This window comes from Martes martes (assembly GCF_963455335.1).
Source record: "Martes martes genome assembly, chromosome: 2".
Classification (NCBI taxonomy): Eukaryota; Metazoa; Chordata; class Mammalia; order Carnivora; family Mustelidae; genus Martes; species Martes martes.
Genome location: NC_137889.1, coordinates 14,335,734 through 14,349,985, shown reverse-complemented (window position 1 = coordinate 14,349,985; position 14,252 = coordinate 14,335,734). Strand labels below are relative to the sequence as shown.

At 48.4% G+C, this 14,252-nt stretch overlaps 1 protein-coding gene across 1 annotated transcript in view; it reads right to left on the bottom strand.

Moving 5' to 3' along the window:
* STOX2 (storkhead box 2) overlaps positions 1–8,495 on the bottom strand; it is a 204,627-nt gene extending 196,132 nt beyond the window's left edge. Inside the window, exon 1 of the mRNA XM_080797240.1 lies at positions 8,054–8,495. Coding sequence (XP_080653366.1) covers positions 8,054–8,405 — 352 coding nt within the window. The 5' untranslated portion in view covers positions 8,406–8,495. The remainder of the gene's footprint in view (positions 1–8,053) is intronic.
* Between the last annotated feature and the right edge of the window lie 5,757 nt (positions 8,496–14,252).

Genomic DNA, 14,252 nt, shown 5'->3' with positions numbered 1-14,252 from the left:
ATTTCGGTCGATGAGCCTCCCCCAGGCCTGCTCGAGACAGACACAGAGAGAAAGCACAGAGCTCAGTCCCCAGCCACGTTCTCTGACAGGGACAAGAAAACTTCCAAGAGGAGGACCTGATTTGCGGCAGAACTGCCCAACGGGAACCCAACCTGCACCTCACCTACACCAGATAGTCTTCAATGCTTCCTTGTGACCCCCGTGCCCTGGCTTCTGCCTGGCACTCCACGTGTGTCAGCCGTGGACCCGTGGCCTCCTGCACACTCCCAGCCTCCCCCGCGCACGCACGCTCCAACCCACACTGCTGGGGTGCAGCTCCTCCCGGCTCCATCCGCCCCCCTAGGGCCACTGCCAAGCAAGCAGGAAAGAGGAAAAAAACTGAGCTGGGAGGCTGGTGGGTCTGTGACTTTAGGAATAAAGGACAGTTGCCCCCAAGCTAAAGTCAAAGAGTGAAGGCACTGAGAATTGGCGTGGGAGTGGCTGCAAATATGGACGGCATTCTGGGGTGGGCATGCAGACTCCTTCCACTGACAGGGGGCTTGGAACCGCACAACCTGTCCCCTAAATAGGACACAGCCTAAAGGGGCAAGAGCCAAAGGGTTAGGAATATTTGTAGATAAATAAAATTTTGTCTTGAGAATCCTATCAACCCTCCAAGAAGTTCAAGATGTAGACCATTCTCCCCCTCCTTCCCAGCACGAAGGAGTCAGAAAACTGTCCAGGACTCATGAAGGTCACTTTCAAGGGTGGCACGATGGTGATGGGGGCGGGGGGCGGGGAAAGGGAGCCTGGAATTTCTGAAGATCAAGCCCCTTAGAAGAGCAGGTGCTGAGTTCTATTATCCTATAAGTGGATTCCTAAGGGGAACTTGAGTTTCCAGAAAAATCTGGGGGACAGAAAACTACTCAGAAAGGCAGAGAAGGAATCATAATCTATTGCGGCAAATGTGTGAAAGGGAAAAGGGCCCACACCCTGGAGGAAAAGTTGGGGGGTGGAGCTGTCTGACAGAGCTTTGGAGGAAGTGTGGCAGCCACAGAAGGAGAATGCTAAGAGACAGCAGCTTTCCCCAGGAAGGACCAGAGCAGAAGCCTGCAGCCGTCCTTGGAGCAAGTGTCCCCTCAGTGCCCCGGGCTGACGGCGAGGACACAGGCTGCAGCGATCTCAGGTGGTAAGAAGATGAACTTCCAGCAGACTGCACCGCGCCCCTTAAAGACACTGGTAAGCCCTTAGGGACCTCCGGGGCCCTAGATTCTTGAGACGATGGTTATTTTGAACAGACTACTAATCAGCTCGTAAGCAGCAAACGTATTTTAGGGGCTTCGCAAGACACTGAAAAAATGGAGGAATTTATTGTATTTCCTTGTGTCTTAGGAGTAAAACTGACAGCACGGAGGTGGGCTTTCATATTGTTAACATCATAAGAACGCCTTAAGACCCGCTCTGTTCCGGGGCGCCTGGGTGGCTCAGTGGGTTAAAGCCTCTGCCTTCAGCTCAGGTCATGATCCCAGGGTCCTGGGATCGAGCCCCGCATTGGGCTCTCTGCTCCACAGGGAGCCTGCTTCCTCCTCTCTCTCTGCCTGCCTCTCTGCCTACTTGTGCTCTCTGTCAAATAAATAAATAAAATCTTAAAAAAAAAAAAAAAAAGACCCGGTCTGCTCCACATGGTCTCCACCGCCCTGGGGACCTTCTCTGCCCTCCTAGACAGGCTTATCTTCATCTTTGCCCCAAAACGACTCTGATGGGTCCTCTTTATCTAGGTCACTTATCAAATTCTTCAAGATGCCTCTAGTTCTGGTCCTTGGTAATGTCCTATCTCTATCAAGAGAGATTGACTGTGGGGCGCCTGGGTGACTCAGTTAGGCATCTGACTCCTGATTTCGGCTCAGGTCATGATCCCAGGGTCCTGGGACCGAGCCCCACATTGGGCTCCTTGCTCAGTCAGGAGACTGCTTCTCCCTCTGTCTGCCACTCCCCCTGCTTGTGCGCTCTCTCTCTCCCCAACAAATAAATAAATAAAATCTTACACAAAAATAAAGTAAAAAACAAGCCTATGATCATGTCTACAGCTATAATACAGAATGAAAGGTGTCAAAAACTTGTATTAGGAATGCATGAACTGAATAGAAGAATGACTCAGGTACATCTGCAAACTTTAAAGGGACTATGGTAATGCCCACCCCATCCACATCAAACCCCATCCACATCAGCATATGAGATCCTTTAAGCAGGATGAAACCTTTAAAGTTATTTGCAGCAAGGAGTTTGTTTTACCCCAAAGCACTGGAGTGCTTACACTCTGGGACAAGAGACACAGACACCTTTCGGTTTTATGCTCCTTTAAAAAGAACTTGGGGATAACTGACAAATTTACCTCTTAATGCAAGAGGGAGAGAAACACGTGTTCCGGGTAAAATTTACAAACGCCTGCCAAGCCTCCCGGTTGTCACAGCAAGTCTGTGAGTCCCAGAAGTTCATTCTCAAAGCTTTATTACAATGAAACTGACACGCCTTTGCTGAAAATATCTTTGAGCCAGAGTGAGGTAATTCATAAAAATATGTTTTATGACCAGCCAAAAATAAATAAAATTAGAAACGCACCATCTTTCCCTGTTTTAGACTTCATCCTGAGATTTTTAATATGAGAGGTAAGGTTCTCTAAGAGTGAGGCCCGTGTCTGAAGCTTTTCTGGATATTTTCTGGATATTCTTCGGATCCCCTACCCGCGCTCTATGCTTACTGGATGCTCAACGCCTTGTCAGCTTGGAAGAAAATCCCAGACCGCCAGCCCCTCTGACCTCATCTCCTGTCCCGCCTTCCATTCCCATTCTGCTGCTGGTTCAGCCGGCCCCCGCTCTTTCCCGTTCCTCCAGCACGTCAAGCTGATTACCATGTGCTCTCCCACTGTCGGCGGACCCATCATCAGTCAAGTGCTCCACGAAGGACAGGTTATTACAGAACAGTCGCTCCGCACACTGGTGGGGAAGGGCGCTAGCTTCACCGCAGAAAGCCAAGAAGTCGCTCTCCTTTGCCTAAGCCCTATAGAAAGATTATCAACCACACAAAGTAATGAACCGACCTGTTTGGCCCAAAGGAAGCTCAAACATGATGGTCTTGGGCAACATCCTAGACCCCGACACTGGTTTCTCCTTTCCACTGTGTTGTGATAAGAAGGACGCAGCCACTTCCAGCCAAGCCGGCTGCCACTGGGCCACCCACCCCCTAAATTGTTGGGAAGGTGCGTGTCTGTCTCGGAAGGAAACTTTGGTCAGGACAACCTCACCAAAGGGAAGGGGAAAAGAGAAAAGAAGAGAAGGCAAGACAAGACAAAACCCACTGTCTGGACCCAGATTCCAGCTCTTTCTCTTACTAACTAGGTATCCTTGAAGAAGTGCTTGTTTTTTCTGTCCCTCAGTTTCTTCATTTGTAAAATGGGGGAAATAGTGATACCTAAGTAGGATAGCTGTCTTAAAGATTACTTGCTATCTTTAATATGCGATCTTTAATATGCTAATATTTAATATAAATGAAGTAAGACAGAGAAAGCAAAATATTGTATGATTTCACTTACATGTGGAATCTAAACAAGACAAACAAAATAACAAACCAGAAAAAAGCAGAAACAGCCCCATGAATACGGAGAACAAACTGATGGTGGCCAGAGAGGAGGGGGCGGGGCAAGGGCTAAATGGGTGGGAGGTCCAGGCTTCCAGTTAGGGAACGGATGCGGGATGAGAGGCACCGCATAGGGAATACGGTCAATGGCGACGGGACAGTGTTGTACGGGGACAGATAAGAGCTACGTTTGTGATGAGCACGACAAAGCCCACAGACTTGTCAAATCACTACATCGTACATCTGAAACTCCTGTAACATTGTGTGTCAGCTAGACTTCCAATTAAAAAAAAAAAAAAAGATGAGTGAACAAAAATAAAGTACTTAGACAATAATAAATGATCGATAAACATTGACTATTAACCCATTTCTCCTCCTCGCTCCTTATCCTAGCACCTGCCTCAATTTTACCACACTTGGAACTCTGTGAAATTCTTACTTCTTTGTTGAATTTTTGAAATGTCTGCTGCCCCACTAGAAGGGATCTTCCAGAAGTACAAGGGCTGTGTCTGTCCGGTTCTCCACTTCCGTTCCCAGAACAGATCCTAGAAGCGGTAGGTGTTGCAGGTGTTGGATGAATCAGTATCTCTCCTTCAAAAAGCTTCATAACACTCATGAAGCAATCCCAACCATCGGTCTATGAGTATTACTCAGTTCAAAGCTGACTTAAATAAAATAAACTTCTGGGGGAGTATATACAGACTTTTTTGGAGATTATGTTTTTTGTTTGGTTTTGTTGTTGTTGTTTAAAGATTTTATTTATTTATTTATTTGAGAGAGAGAGCGAGAGCGGGGAGAAGCAGAGGGACAGGAAGATGCAGACTCCATGTGGAGCCTGGAGCCGGATGCGGGGCTCGATCCCACGATCCTCTGACATCACACCCTGAGCTGAATTTCAAGAGGTGGTCAGTTAACCGACTGAGCCACCCAGGTGCCCCTGTTGTTGTTTTTTAAATAAACTCTACCCCAAACGTGGGGCTCAAACTCATGACCCCAAGATCAAGAATCACGTGCTCTACGAACTGAGCCAGTCAGGCGCCTCAGGAGAATATATTATTAAAAAAACAAACAAAATAGAAAACTATTCTGGGAGCACCTGGGTGGCTCAGTCGATTAAGCATCTGACTTTGTTTAGACTCAGGTCATGATCTCAGAGTGGTGAGATCGAGCCCTGCAACGCTCCACACTCAGGATGGTGCCTGCTTAAGATTCTTTCCCTCCCTCTGCCTCTGCCCCTCCCTGTCTCTCTCTTATAAATAAATATATATATGTGTATATAAAACAAAAACTCACACAATTCTGTCCTAAAATTTTACAACCTGGAGACACCACCTTAAGAAAGCAACTTCTTTTGAGAAAACCAATAAAGACACTGAATTAGAATAAAATTTTGATGCCCATAAGTTCTAAACAATTTTATAATATAAAACACAAGTTCTGATTTAAAGTCTAAAAAGCGTTACAGCACCTTTGGTGCCAAGTATTTGAGTATCGAAGGATAAACTGGGGAAATAAAAGGAACCACTGGCAGGGACAGAGAACTGAGAAGTGAAGTGAAGAGACCCCATGGCATTGACCGCGGGGTCTAAGGCTGGCAGGTGGGAAAACCTGAGCCCTAGGAGGAGGAGTATGTGAACTCCACACAAAGGCCCGTGAGTTAGGAGCTGGGACCGGAAGGCCCTCCAGACACAGCCCAGCTAAATGGTATCTTCTTTAAGGAACCGACACTTGACCATGGGATGTACCTTAGAGAGTGACCGCCCTAATACAGCTCCCATCACCTCTCCCCACAACCGTGTCCACGAACTTGGCTGGGGTTCCTCTGTCTGATCCCCTCCCAGTCCCAACCCCCAATCCCACTGGGCCTAGAATTTTCCTTATACCAACAAGCAAATCATGTCACCCCTCTTCCCGCTCAAAAGCCACCAGTGGCTTCCACATCGGTACATCTGGGCCTAGCCTCCTTTCGAGTTATTGGATCACACCCTTCTTTCCAGCTGCCCGCACCAGCCAGTTTCCAAACAGGTCATGAGCTCCCCAACCTGGTAATTCTGCCCCTGCTCTTGCCTGCAGAGGAAAGCTGTCATGTTCTGAATGAACCCCATGCACCCCACATCTGCACGCGGTCTAGCTCAAGCCTCAGCTCTGGGAATCCTCCCTACAGGCTCACAAGACAGAAGGAACTGCTCCTCACTCCCTTAAAAGCACTGCCCAGTTCTGTGAAATTTTTTCTGAAACTTTCTGAAATTTTAGAGTTGGTAAGAACCACATGCTTTTGGAGTTACAGGCAAAAGCCATTTGGAATTGCTTTGCACCTTCGATCCTGCAGCAGAGACCAAGGCTCCCACAGAGAATTCTTAGAGCAGATGAACTCTCTCCAACAACTCAGCATTTTACAGTCATTACTGAAGCGCCATTGGAATTCCAGTAGAAATTCTGAACCCCCAAATCAGCTCAAAAGAAAGTGACCACTTGGATCCCAGCAGACATCACTCCTGCTTGTTTATCTGATGCTCCTGTCTCGGGAGGCTCTGTCTTTGCTCCCCATCAGGGTACTGAGTGTGTGCCTGGGGAGGGGGGCGTTGAACAATGCAGGGGCTGCCCCCACCCGGTCAGCTGGAGACAGCCCAGGCGAGACAGCCCAGGCTACCCAGCCAGATTAGGACAATGGTCAATCCATGACAGCAATTTGGAAAATTCCAAATTGCCAAAATATTTCTCTTTGTTTCATAGAATAGATCCCCAATTCCTACTTTACAAATTCTGCTGAAATGAAAAAAAAAAGTGAACTGATATTTACAAGTCAAATGCTATTGATATAATGTCTGGGATTTCAAAAGGGCATTAGGTGGGAAACAAGGGAGGAGGCGAAATCAGACTGGCCATGTCCTAATGTATTTCAAAGTCGGATGATGGGTAAATGGGAATTCAATGTAAGATTTTTTAATTAGGTTACCTTTCTATGTTTGAGATTTTCGAAAATGAGTAGGGAAAAATAAGACTGAAGTCGAGTTTAAAAGAAGACTATTAAATGCTGTCATCTAGACAGGGCATAAAAATAATTGCATATATCCCTGCTTCCTGATGTGTTGCAGCCGTACATCAAGAGCAGATGAAGCCTCAGAGGCATTAACCTTGGCCCTTTACTAAGGCAGCTTAATTACAGGTAGTCCACTGAGGTTTTTGCTAAAGTAAAAAAAAAAAAAAAAAACAACAGCTTAAAGCTCCTTTTGAAATTTGGCACGGGTTACAAAACACTCAAGATGCAAGCCTTCCTGGTTTTTTGTCTACTCAATTCAAAGGAAGCTTTGTAAAGATTTCTGCTATGCAAAAACAGACAAAATGCCACTAAATAAAAAATGCTATCGATTTGTAATAGGCATACCGGAATACACACGAGCAGGTACAAGCTAATCGGTCAGAGGAAGCAGCGTAGCAACAGTGGGCGACGAAAAAGACGGTTTTACAGTGTTCTCGCGTTTGAACTTTTGACCTCCTCCCAAAACGTCATGAAAGAATTCCTAAACCGCCGTACTAGAAAGAACGCTTTCTTTCTTGAAGTCGTTGCATCAAACACTACTATTTTACCATGCACGTTGTTAACCACTGGGCCCAAGGTACAAAACTAAAAAGCATATTCTAAAAGAAATGCAATCTGGATCAAGAATATAGGAGAGCAATTACAAAAGAAAACAGCAAGTCGGGCAACAGTGGAAGCGCGCAGCGACTAAACCTTTGGGGCTCTCCTTCCCCCGACACTCTTCTTTTGTTGAGGACCAGACTGTCGTCCCCTGATTTCCTCGTGTTCCTGCTTAAACGTTCAAACACACAAAACTAAAGAAAGACATACCGGAGGCAAGACCTTTCAAACGAAATCCACAGCTCTGTCTGGCACAGAAAAGCCGGGGCGCCCGACACCCACGCGCCCCAGAGCCGCGCCGAGGGTCAGGGTGGTCGCCCGCGGAGAGGACGTCGGGGCACCGCGTGGGGGCCGCCGCGCACCTGAACTGCCCGCAGCCGCCTCCCGCGGCGGAGCCCGATGCTACCTGATGCGACCCGAATCCTCTCCGGACTTCCCTCGCGATCGCGCGCCTCCCCGGCTCGATCCCGGCAGCGCGGAGCAGGGAGCACGGCAGAGCCTCCCGCGCCGCCCCTACCTGGCCGGCCCCAGGCACCGCCCTGCTGGAGCGCGCGGCCCGCGCCGCCGGGAGGCTCCGGGGGAGGAGTGGGGTGTGGGGAAAGGTACGAGTCCCGGTTTTAGGTGCCAGGAAGTTCCCCAATCCCGCGCTCGCGGAGGCCCGCCGGCCCCTCCCCCGGCCGCGGCTCGGAGGCGGAGGGAGGCGCGGGGCGCCCCCCGGGAGCCGGCCGTCCCCGTCGCGGGGCCGGGCGCGGGCTCTGCGCGGACTCCGGGCGGGACGGGGCGGGCGGCGGCCGGACTCACCGAGGCAGCGGATGTGGAAGCCCGAGGGCGGCCGCAGCGCCCGGCGCGTCCAGCCCTCGCGCAGCGCCTCCAGATGCTCCTCCTTGCCCTGGATCAACAGGACCTGCTCGTCGATCCAGCCCAGGAAGAAGGTCTCGGCCACCGCGGCCGTGACCTTCTTGTTCCAGAAGTGCTGCATGTTCTCGGCTTTGAAGTCGGCGAAGATCTCGTAGCCGATGTGGTGCCGGGCGAGCTGGCGGGGCTGGGCCGGGGGCGCGGGCTGGGCGGCCCCGGACCTCTCCCCCGTGGGCCCCTCGGCCGGGCCCAGGACGATGGCCAGAGAGTGAGGTGCGATCTGCAGAAACTTCTCCATCTCCCGAAGCTGCCGGCGCCCCCGCCGCGCGGCCCCCACTCAGCGCCGCCGCCGCCTCCCGCCGCTCCCGGGAACAGCCGCCGGAACGTCGCTGCGCGACAGGCGGGGAGCGTTAGTGCCCCCACCCGCGCCGGGACTGGCCGCGCCCCCCTCCCCAGCCCCGCGCCCCAGCCGCCCGGGACCCCCCGCGTAGCCCCGGGGTCGCCGCGCCGGGAAGGGGACCGTGCGCGGAGCCCGCTCAGGCCCCAGCTGTGGCGCGCGTTACCTGCAGCTCCGGGCCACCCTCCGGGCACCGCTCATTTTCCGGCGGCGGCACCCTGGCCTCCCTCGGCGCCCGGCGGCCCCGGCAGGGGGCGGAGACGCGGGAGGAGGAGGGCAGTTCGCGCCGAGGCTAGGAGCCCTCTGGGCTGGACTTAACCGAAGTCTCCAGGAGTCCGAAGTGGAAGGTGTTCGAGGTGGCCCGGAAGGCCCGAGGTGGGGGGGGGGGGGGTGCGTTTAGGTGGCAGAGCTCAGAGGAGACCTAGAGGCCCAGGGCGCGGGGGGGGCGGGGGGCGACGCACGGCGACAACTTGGAAGGCAAGGATTCCCGAGCCGAGTGTCGCTCCTCCCCACGCTCCACCCCCCACCTCCCACCTCCTGCTGGAACAAGTGGATTAGCTAGTTGACTGGTTGATGGGCCCTGGGAAGTCGCTTTTTAAAAAACTTAGACCACACAAACGTGTCATCAGTCCCTCCTCCCAAACTTGTGGAACTCTCCTGTCACATCTCCATCGTGTACTGTGGGACTGCTACAGAAGCCACCCAGCAATTCCCTGTGTTGTCTACACAACACTCCCTTGGTGAAGAGGATACAGATATTACCAGGAAAGGTAACCATTGTGCTTTAAAAGGAAAAAACAAAAACAAAAAACCTTCGTTAAGGTTGTTTCTGTACAAAACTGTGTTTTGCTTATTTTTCATTGAGAAAAACTATATATAGTTGTCATATAGCTAAAGAGATGACTTAAAAAAAAAAAAAAGAAGAAGAAAGACTATCAGGAGGAGCATAAGGGTTAATGGTCCGTGTGAATGATTTTCCCAGAACAAAGAATGTTTCCTCGAATACACAAAGGAATAGTATATTCAGAAAGCTAACTCTGGAAAGATTGCTTGAAGCTTTCAAACAACAGGCTTTCCAGCTTCTGCTCTCAAGGCTCAAAGGTCTTAGAGCCATGTTTTAGTCAAGAGTAAGACTCAAGCCTGCCCTCTCCTTGCATCTGCAAAAAAGAAAGCCCCTTTTCCCAAATGCAGGCCTTAGGAGTTCACCGGGAGATGTCTGGACAAGCCCTGTGGGCATACTCTTACGCATGTAGCTCCCGGGATCCCTGTCTTCCTTGGGCAGTAATCTCCCTTGATAATAGAGTAAAATTCATTCAGTGCTCCTGGTATGCAAGGGTCTTTAATCCTCTAAACAGCCCTTTGAGTTAGATATTACCATCCCCATTCTATGGAAGAGGAAACCAAGGCAAGAAGAATGTAAGTAATTGGGACGCTTGGGTGGCTCAGTCAGTTAAGTGTCTGCCTGTGGCCAACGTCATGATCCGGTCCTGAGATGGAGTCCCTCAGTCTTGCACCAGGCTCCTTGCTCAGTGGGGAGCCTGCTTCTCCCTTTACCTCTGCCTGCCACTCCCCATCCTTATGCATGCACGCTCTCTCTGACAAATAAATAAATACAATCTTAAAAAAAAAAAAAGAAAGTAATTTGTCTAGGGTTCCCAGTCATAAAGCAGTAGAACTGCAGTCTAAACCTAGACAGTTTGTCTCCAAGGCTCAACCCCTGCGGTTTTACATCTGCTCCATTTAGCCGACCAACCACTGGTGGAAAAAAATTTCAAAAAAGTCCTTCAGCGGTGCTTCTTGAATAAATGACATTTGACGTCCATAGTAGGTATCTATTGCGGCGTAATAAATCACCCCAAAATGTAGCAGCTTAAAACAACGAACATTCATTATCTGACACTTTCTGTGAGGTGGGAATCTGGGCACGGTCCAACCAGATGCCTCTAGTTCAAAGTCTCTCTAAAGTTGCTGGCAAGCCAGGCTGTAGTCTCATCTGAAGGCTCGCTCGGTGTGCATGCTCTGTCAAGCTCACTTACATTGTAATTGGCAAGATTCAGTTCCTTGAGTGTGGCTGGACTGAGGGTCTTAGCTCCTCCCTTTCCAGAGACCCACTCTTTTCCTAACAATATGAACGTCTACATAAGGTAGCCCACAACATGCTAGATGCCTTCCCTCAGATCACCCAATTCAGAAATCACAATCCAATCCTGGAGGTGACCTCCCATCACCTCCGTTGCATTCTGTTTGCTCGAAGTGATTCACTAGAGCAAATCCCAACTCCAAGGGAGAGAATTACACAAAGATATGAGGACCAGGAGGTAGGAATCATCCTAGAGGCTGTCTACCAATGAAAAGGTTTCATTTTTTCGATGTTTGCAATAGTATGACAAATTAAAGGGGCAACTTCTAATATAAATGCTCTCTCTCACATACAGCTAGCAAGCTCTTCACACACGTGCACACACGCACACAAAACACTACTGATCCTCTGAACAAGTAGGGTCACATGAGATCAAAACCATTAGCATTATTAGGGCCATTTATGATTATGTTACACTGTAATGTGCTAAGAACTTTTTATGTATGGTGATATTATTGTGATTTTTTTAGAGAATAAACACAATGGCAATAATATCTTTGAGATAAGTAGCCCAACACATTTTAATTTTCAATAACCCTCTGTTCCCAGTTATGCATGAACTCGATTGCTTCTGCTCCACATCAGTTCACCAAAATCTGTCTATGAATATACCTTTCTTTTCTTCCTCTATCTTCCTCTCTCTTTGCCCCCCTCCCCAGCCCCGATTGAAGGTGCAAACATTGCTCAGCAAGGAACAATTTCCTTCCCTATATTCGGTTTTCATGACCTTTATGTTGACCCAAATAGCATGAAGATTTCATGGTTATTTTCCAAGGAAGGGTGTTCAACATTTATCAAATGCCTCCTTCTTACGTAATTCATTGCAGAGGAATAATTATTATTTGAATTTTCCCATTGAGAAAACTGAAGTTCACAGATGTTAAATAATTTGCCTAAGGTCAAACAACTAATAGTTGATCAATCTAAAATTTCAACCAGACCTATGACTCCAAAATCCATGCTTGTTCAGCACTCACTGCAGCCTCCATGGGAACTAAGAACCCACCAGACAGACTTGATGTTACATTATTCAGAAGAAAGGCTTGCACCAATTTCCTTGAAGACACTCAGGAAAAACAGTGAAAAACTCTTTAAGTACTAATCAAATAAGAAACCCCCAAACCCAACCCCAACACCCTGGGGAGAACACTTGCCTCGGTTGTCTCAATCCTGAGGTTCGAGATTGAGTGGGACTTGTGCAGGATGAGAGAGCACTGTGAATGAACTTCTCTGTCAGCATTTCTCCCCACTGGCTGCAGTCAACCGCCAGCCATTCTGGTGGGGAGAGAGGGTGTTGCTGAACTTTCTCTTGTCCAGGCTTATCAATTGCTGATTGTCCACTGGGATATAACAGAAGTTCAGACAATCATCACTCAGGGAGGTGCATTCCAGTCTAAGGGCCTTCACTTTGGAATTTCTGTTGGTGGCCGGCAGTGTTTTCTAAAGACGGCTGCCACGATATCGCCCAGGTACATGCATTTCTGTAATACAAGTTTGCCACTCCCTCAGCAAGAGGTAGTGTCTCTCTCTCTCTCTCTCTCTCTCTCTCTCTACCTCCTTGACTCTGGCCAGGCCCTGTGATTGCTTTGCCCAACAGAAGAGAGCTGAATTGATACTGTGCCAGCTCTGGGCATGGACCTTATTGGATTCATCGTTCTCATCATCCCGCCTCTTGGAAGCCAGCCACCGTGTAACAAGTGCAACTCCGCTGAGATCATCATGTTGTGAGGACGCTTGAGTTAGCCACATGAAGAGAGTATGGAGAGAGAGAGGACTGTGCCTGCCAACTTCCAGCCATGCTTGCCATCCCAGCCCCGGGAACCAGAAACTCTATTCGTGGGAGTAAAGGAGACATTCTAGCCCCAGCTGACACCAAGTGGAGAAGAATGGGGACCCCAGACTGAACTCCAGTCTAGACATCTCTGGGTCTTTAAGTCACTCCAGAGGAAGCTTCCAACTTAGTGTAGCAGAGGTGAGCCATCCCCACTGAGCCCTACCTGAATGTCTACCCCACAGAATGGTGAGCACAATAAAGTGCAGCCGTTTTTCATCATAGTTTTGAGGTGATTGGTTATAAAGTCGTAGATAAGGGGAACACTATTGGCTGTGGCAGTATTTGCATGCTTCTTATGGAACTCAAACCTGTAAAGAATCCAGGCAAGAAACCATATTTCTTTTTTTTTTCTTTTTTTTTAAAGATTTTATTTATTTATTTGACAGAGATCACAAGTAGGCAGAGAGGCAGGCAGAGAGAGAAGGGGAAGCAGGCTCCCTGCTGAGCAGAGAGCCCAATGCGGGGCTCGATCCCAGGACCCTGAGATCATGACCTGAGCCCAAGGCAGAGGCTTACCCCGCTGAGCCACTCAGGCGCCCCAGGAAACCATATTTCAATGACATCCTGAGTGTGGTACCTATGGAAAGTCAACTTGTAGAAAGCAGCCGTGTTATTTTTATATCACCAGGGTTGTAGTGGGATTTAGACTAATACGTTGAAGGCACCAATTAATGTGTCAGGAACAATTGCGTCTGCACAAACCACTTAATAAAATCTTGCTGCAACAGGAGTCTAGAATTTCCATGAGCTTCCAGAACCATGGGGTCACCACTCCATCTAATTAAAAGCCTCATAGTAAAAAAGTAAATAAGTAAATAAATAAGCTTTAAAGGCACCAGGATGGCTCAGTTGGTAGAGCATGTGACTCTTGATCTTGGGATCATGAGTTCAAGCCCCACATTGCATGTAGAGAGTACTTTAAAAAATAAATAAACTTAAAGAAATAAAAGCTTCCTAAATAGTTATTTCAAGGGTAATTCACCTATACCCTTCACAATGTCACACCACTCATGCAGTAATAATGATTGTGTTTGACCCTTATGAGTACGTGCTTACCTAATATCTGGAATGAATTGATTACTGATGACCTGAATTATGTGTCTGTAACTTCCTTTCCTAGCTTAATAATAAAAATAACTAACATTTATATGGTGCTTCCTACAGAATGCATCCCATATATTATTCATTCATTTCCTCCACATGACAACCCTATGCTGTAGATACTGTTGTCATTCTATATTTACAGATGGGAAACTGATCCACAGAGACGTTAAGCATAACATGCTCAGGGACTCAGATGTTAAGTCACCGAGCAAGGATTCAAATCCACACACAGTCTGTGTTCCTGACAACTCTACTAGAAGGCCCCTTCACTCTTCTTCAAAGAGTTAATGATCATCTTATTATCATAGCCAGACATGTGTGAATCACTTGCTTGATGATATTGACTATACTTTGTGGTTTAGAATTAATTTGACATTGAAAAGACTGCAAAAGTATATCACATGCGTCCCTTCTTCCAACAACCTAGCACAGATTCTTACCGTAAGCAAGACCAAATTAATCTTCCTTACATGGAAGATGTTTTCATTGCCTGAGACACTTTTCAAACTGGCTCAAAGTGCGCCCAGCTGCTACTCTGATTCCTCACTCAGCTTTCCCCCAAATGGTTCATCTTTTCTAGGACAAAATTCAAGACTGTCACCATAACTGAGAGACTCACAGAGCCTAAAAACTAAAATGGTTCATCTAGATGTTTCTTGAGATGCTTTTG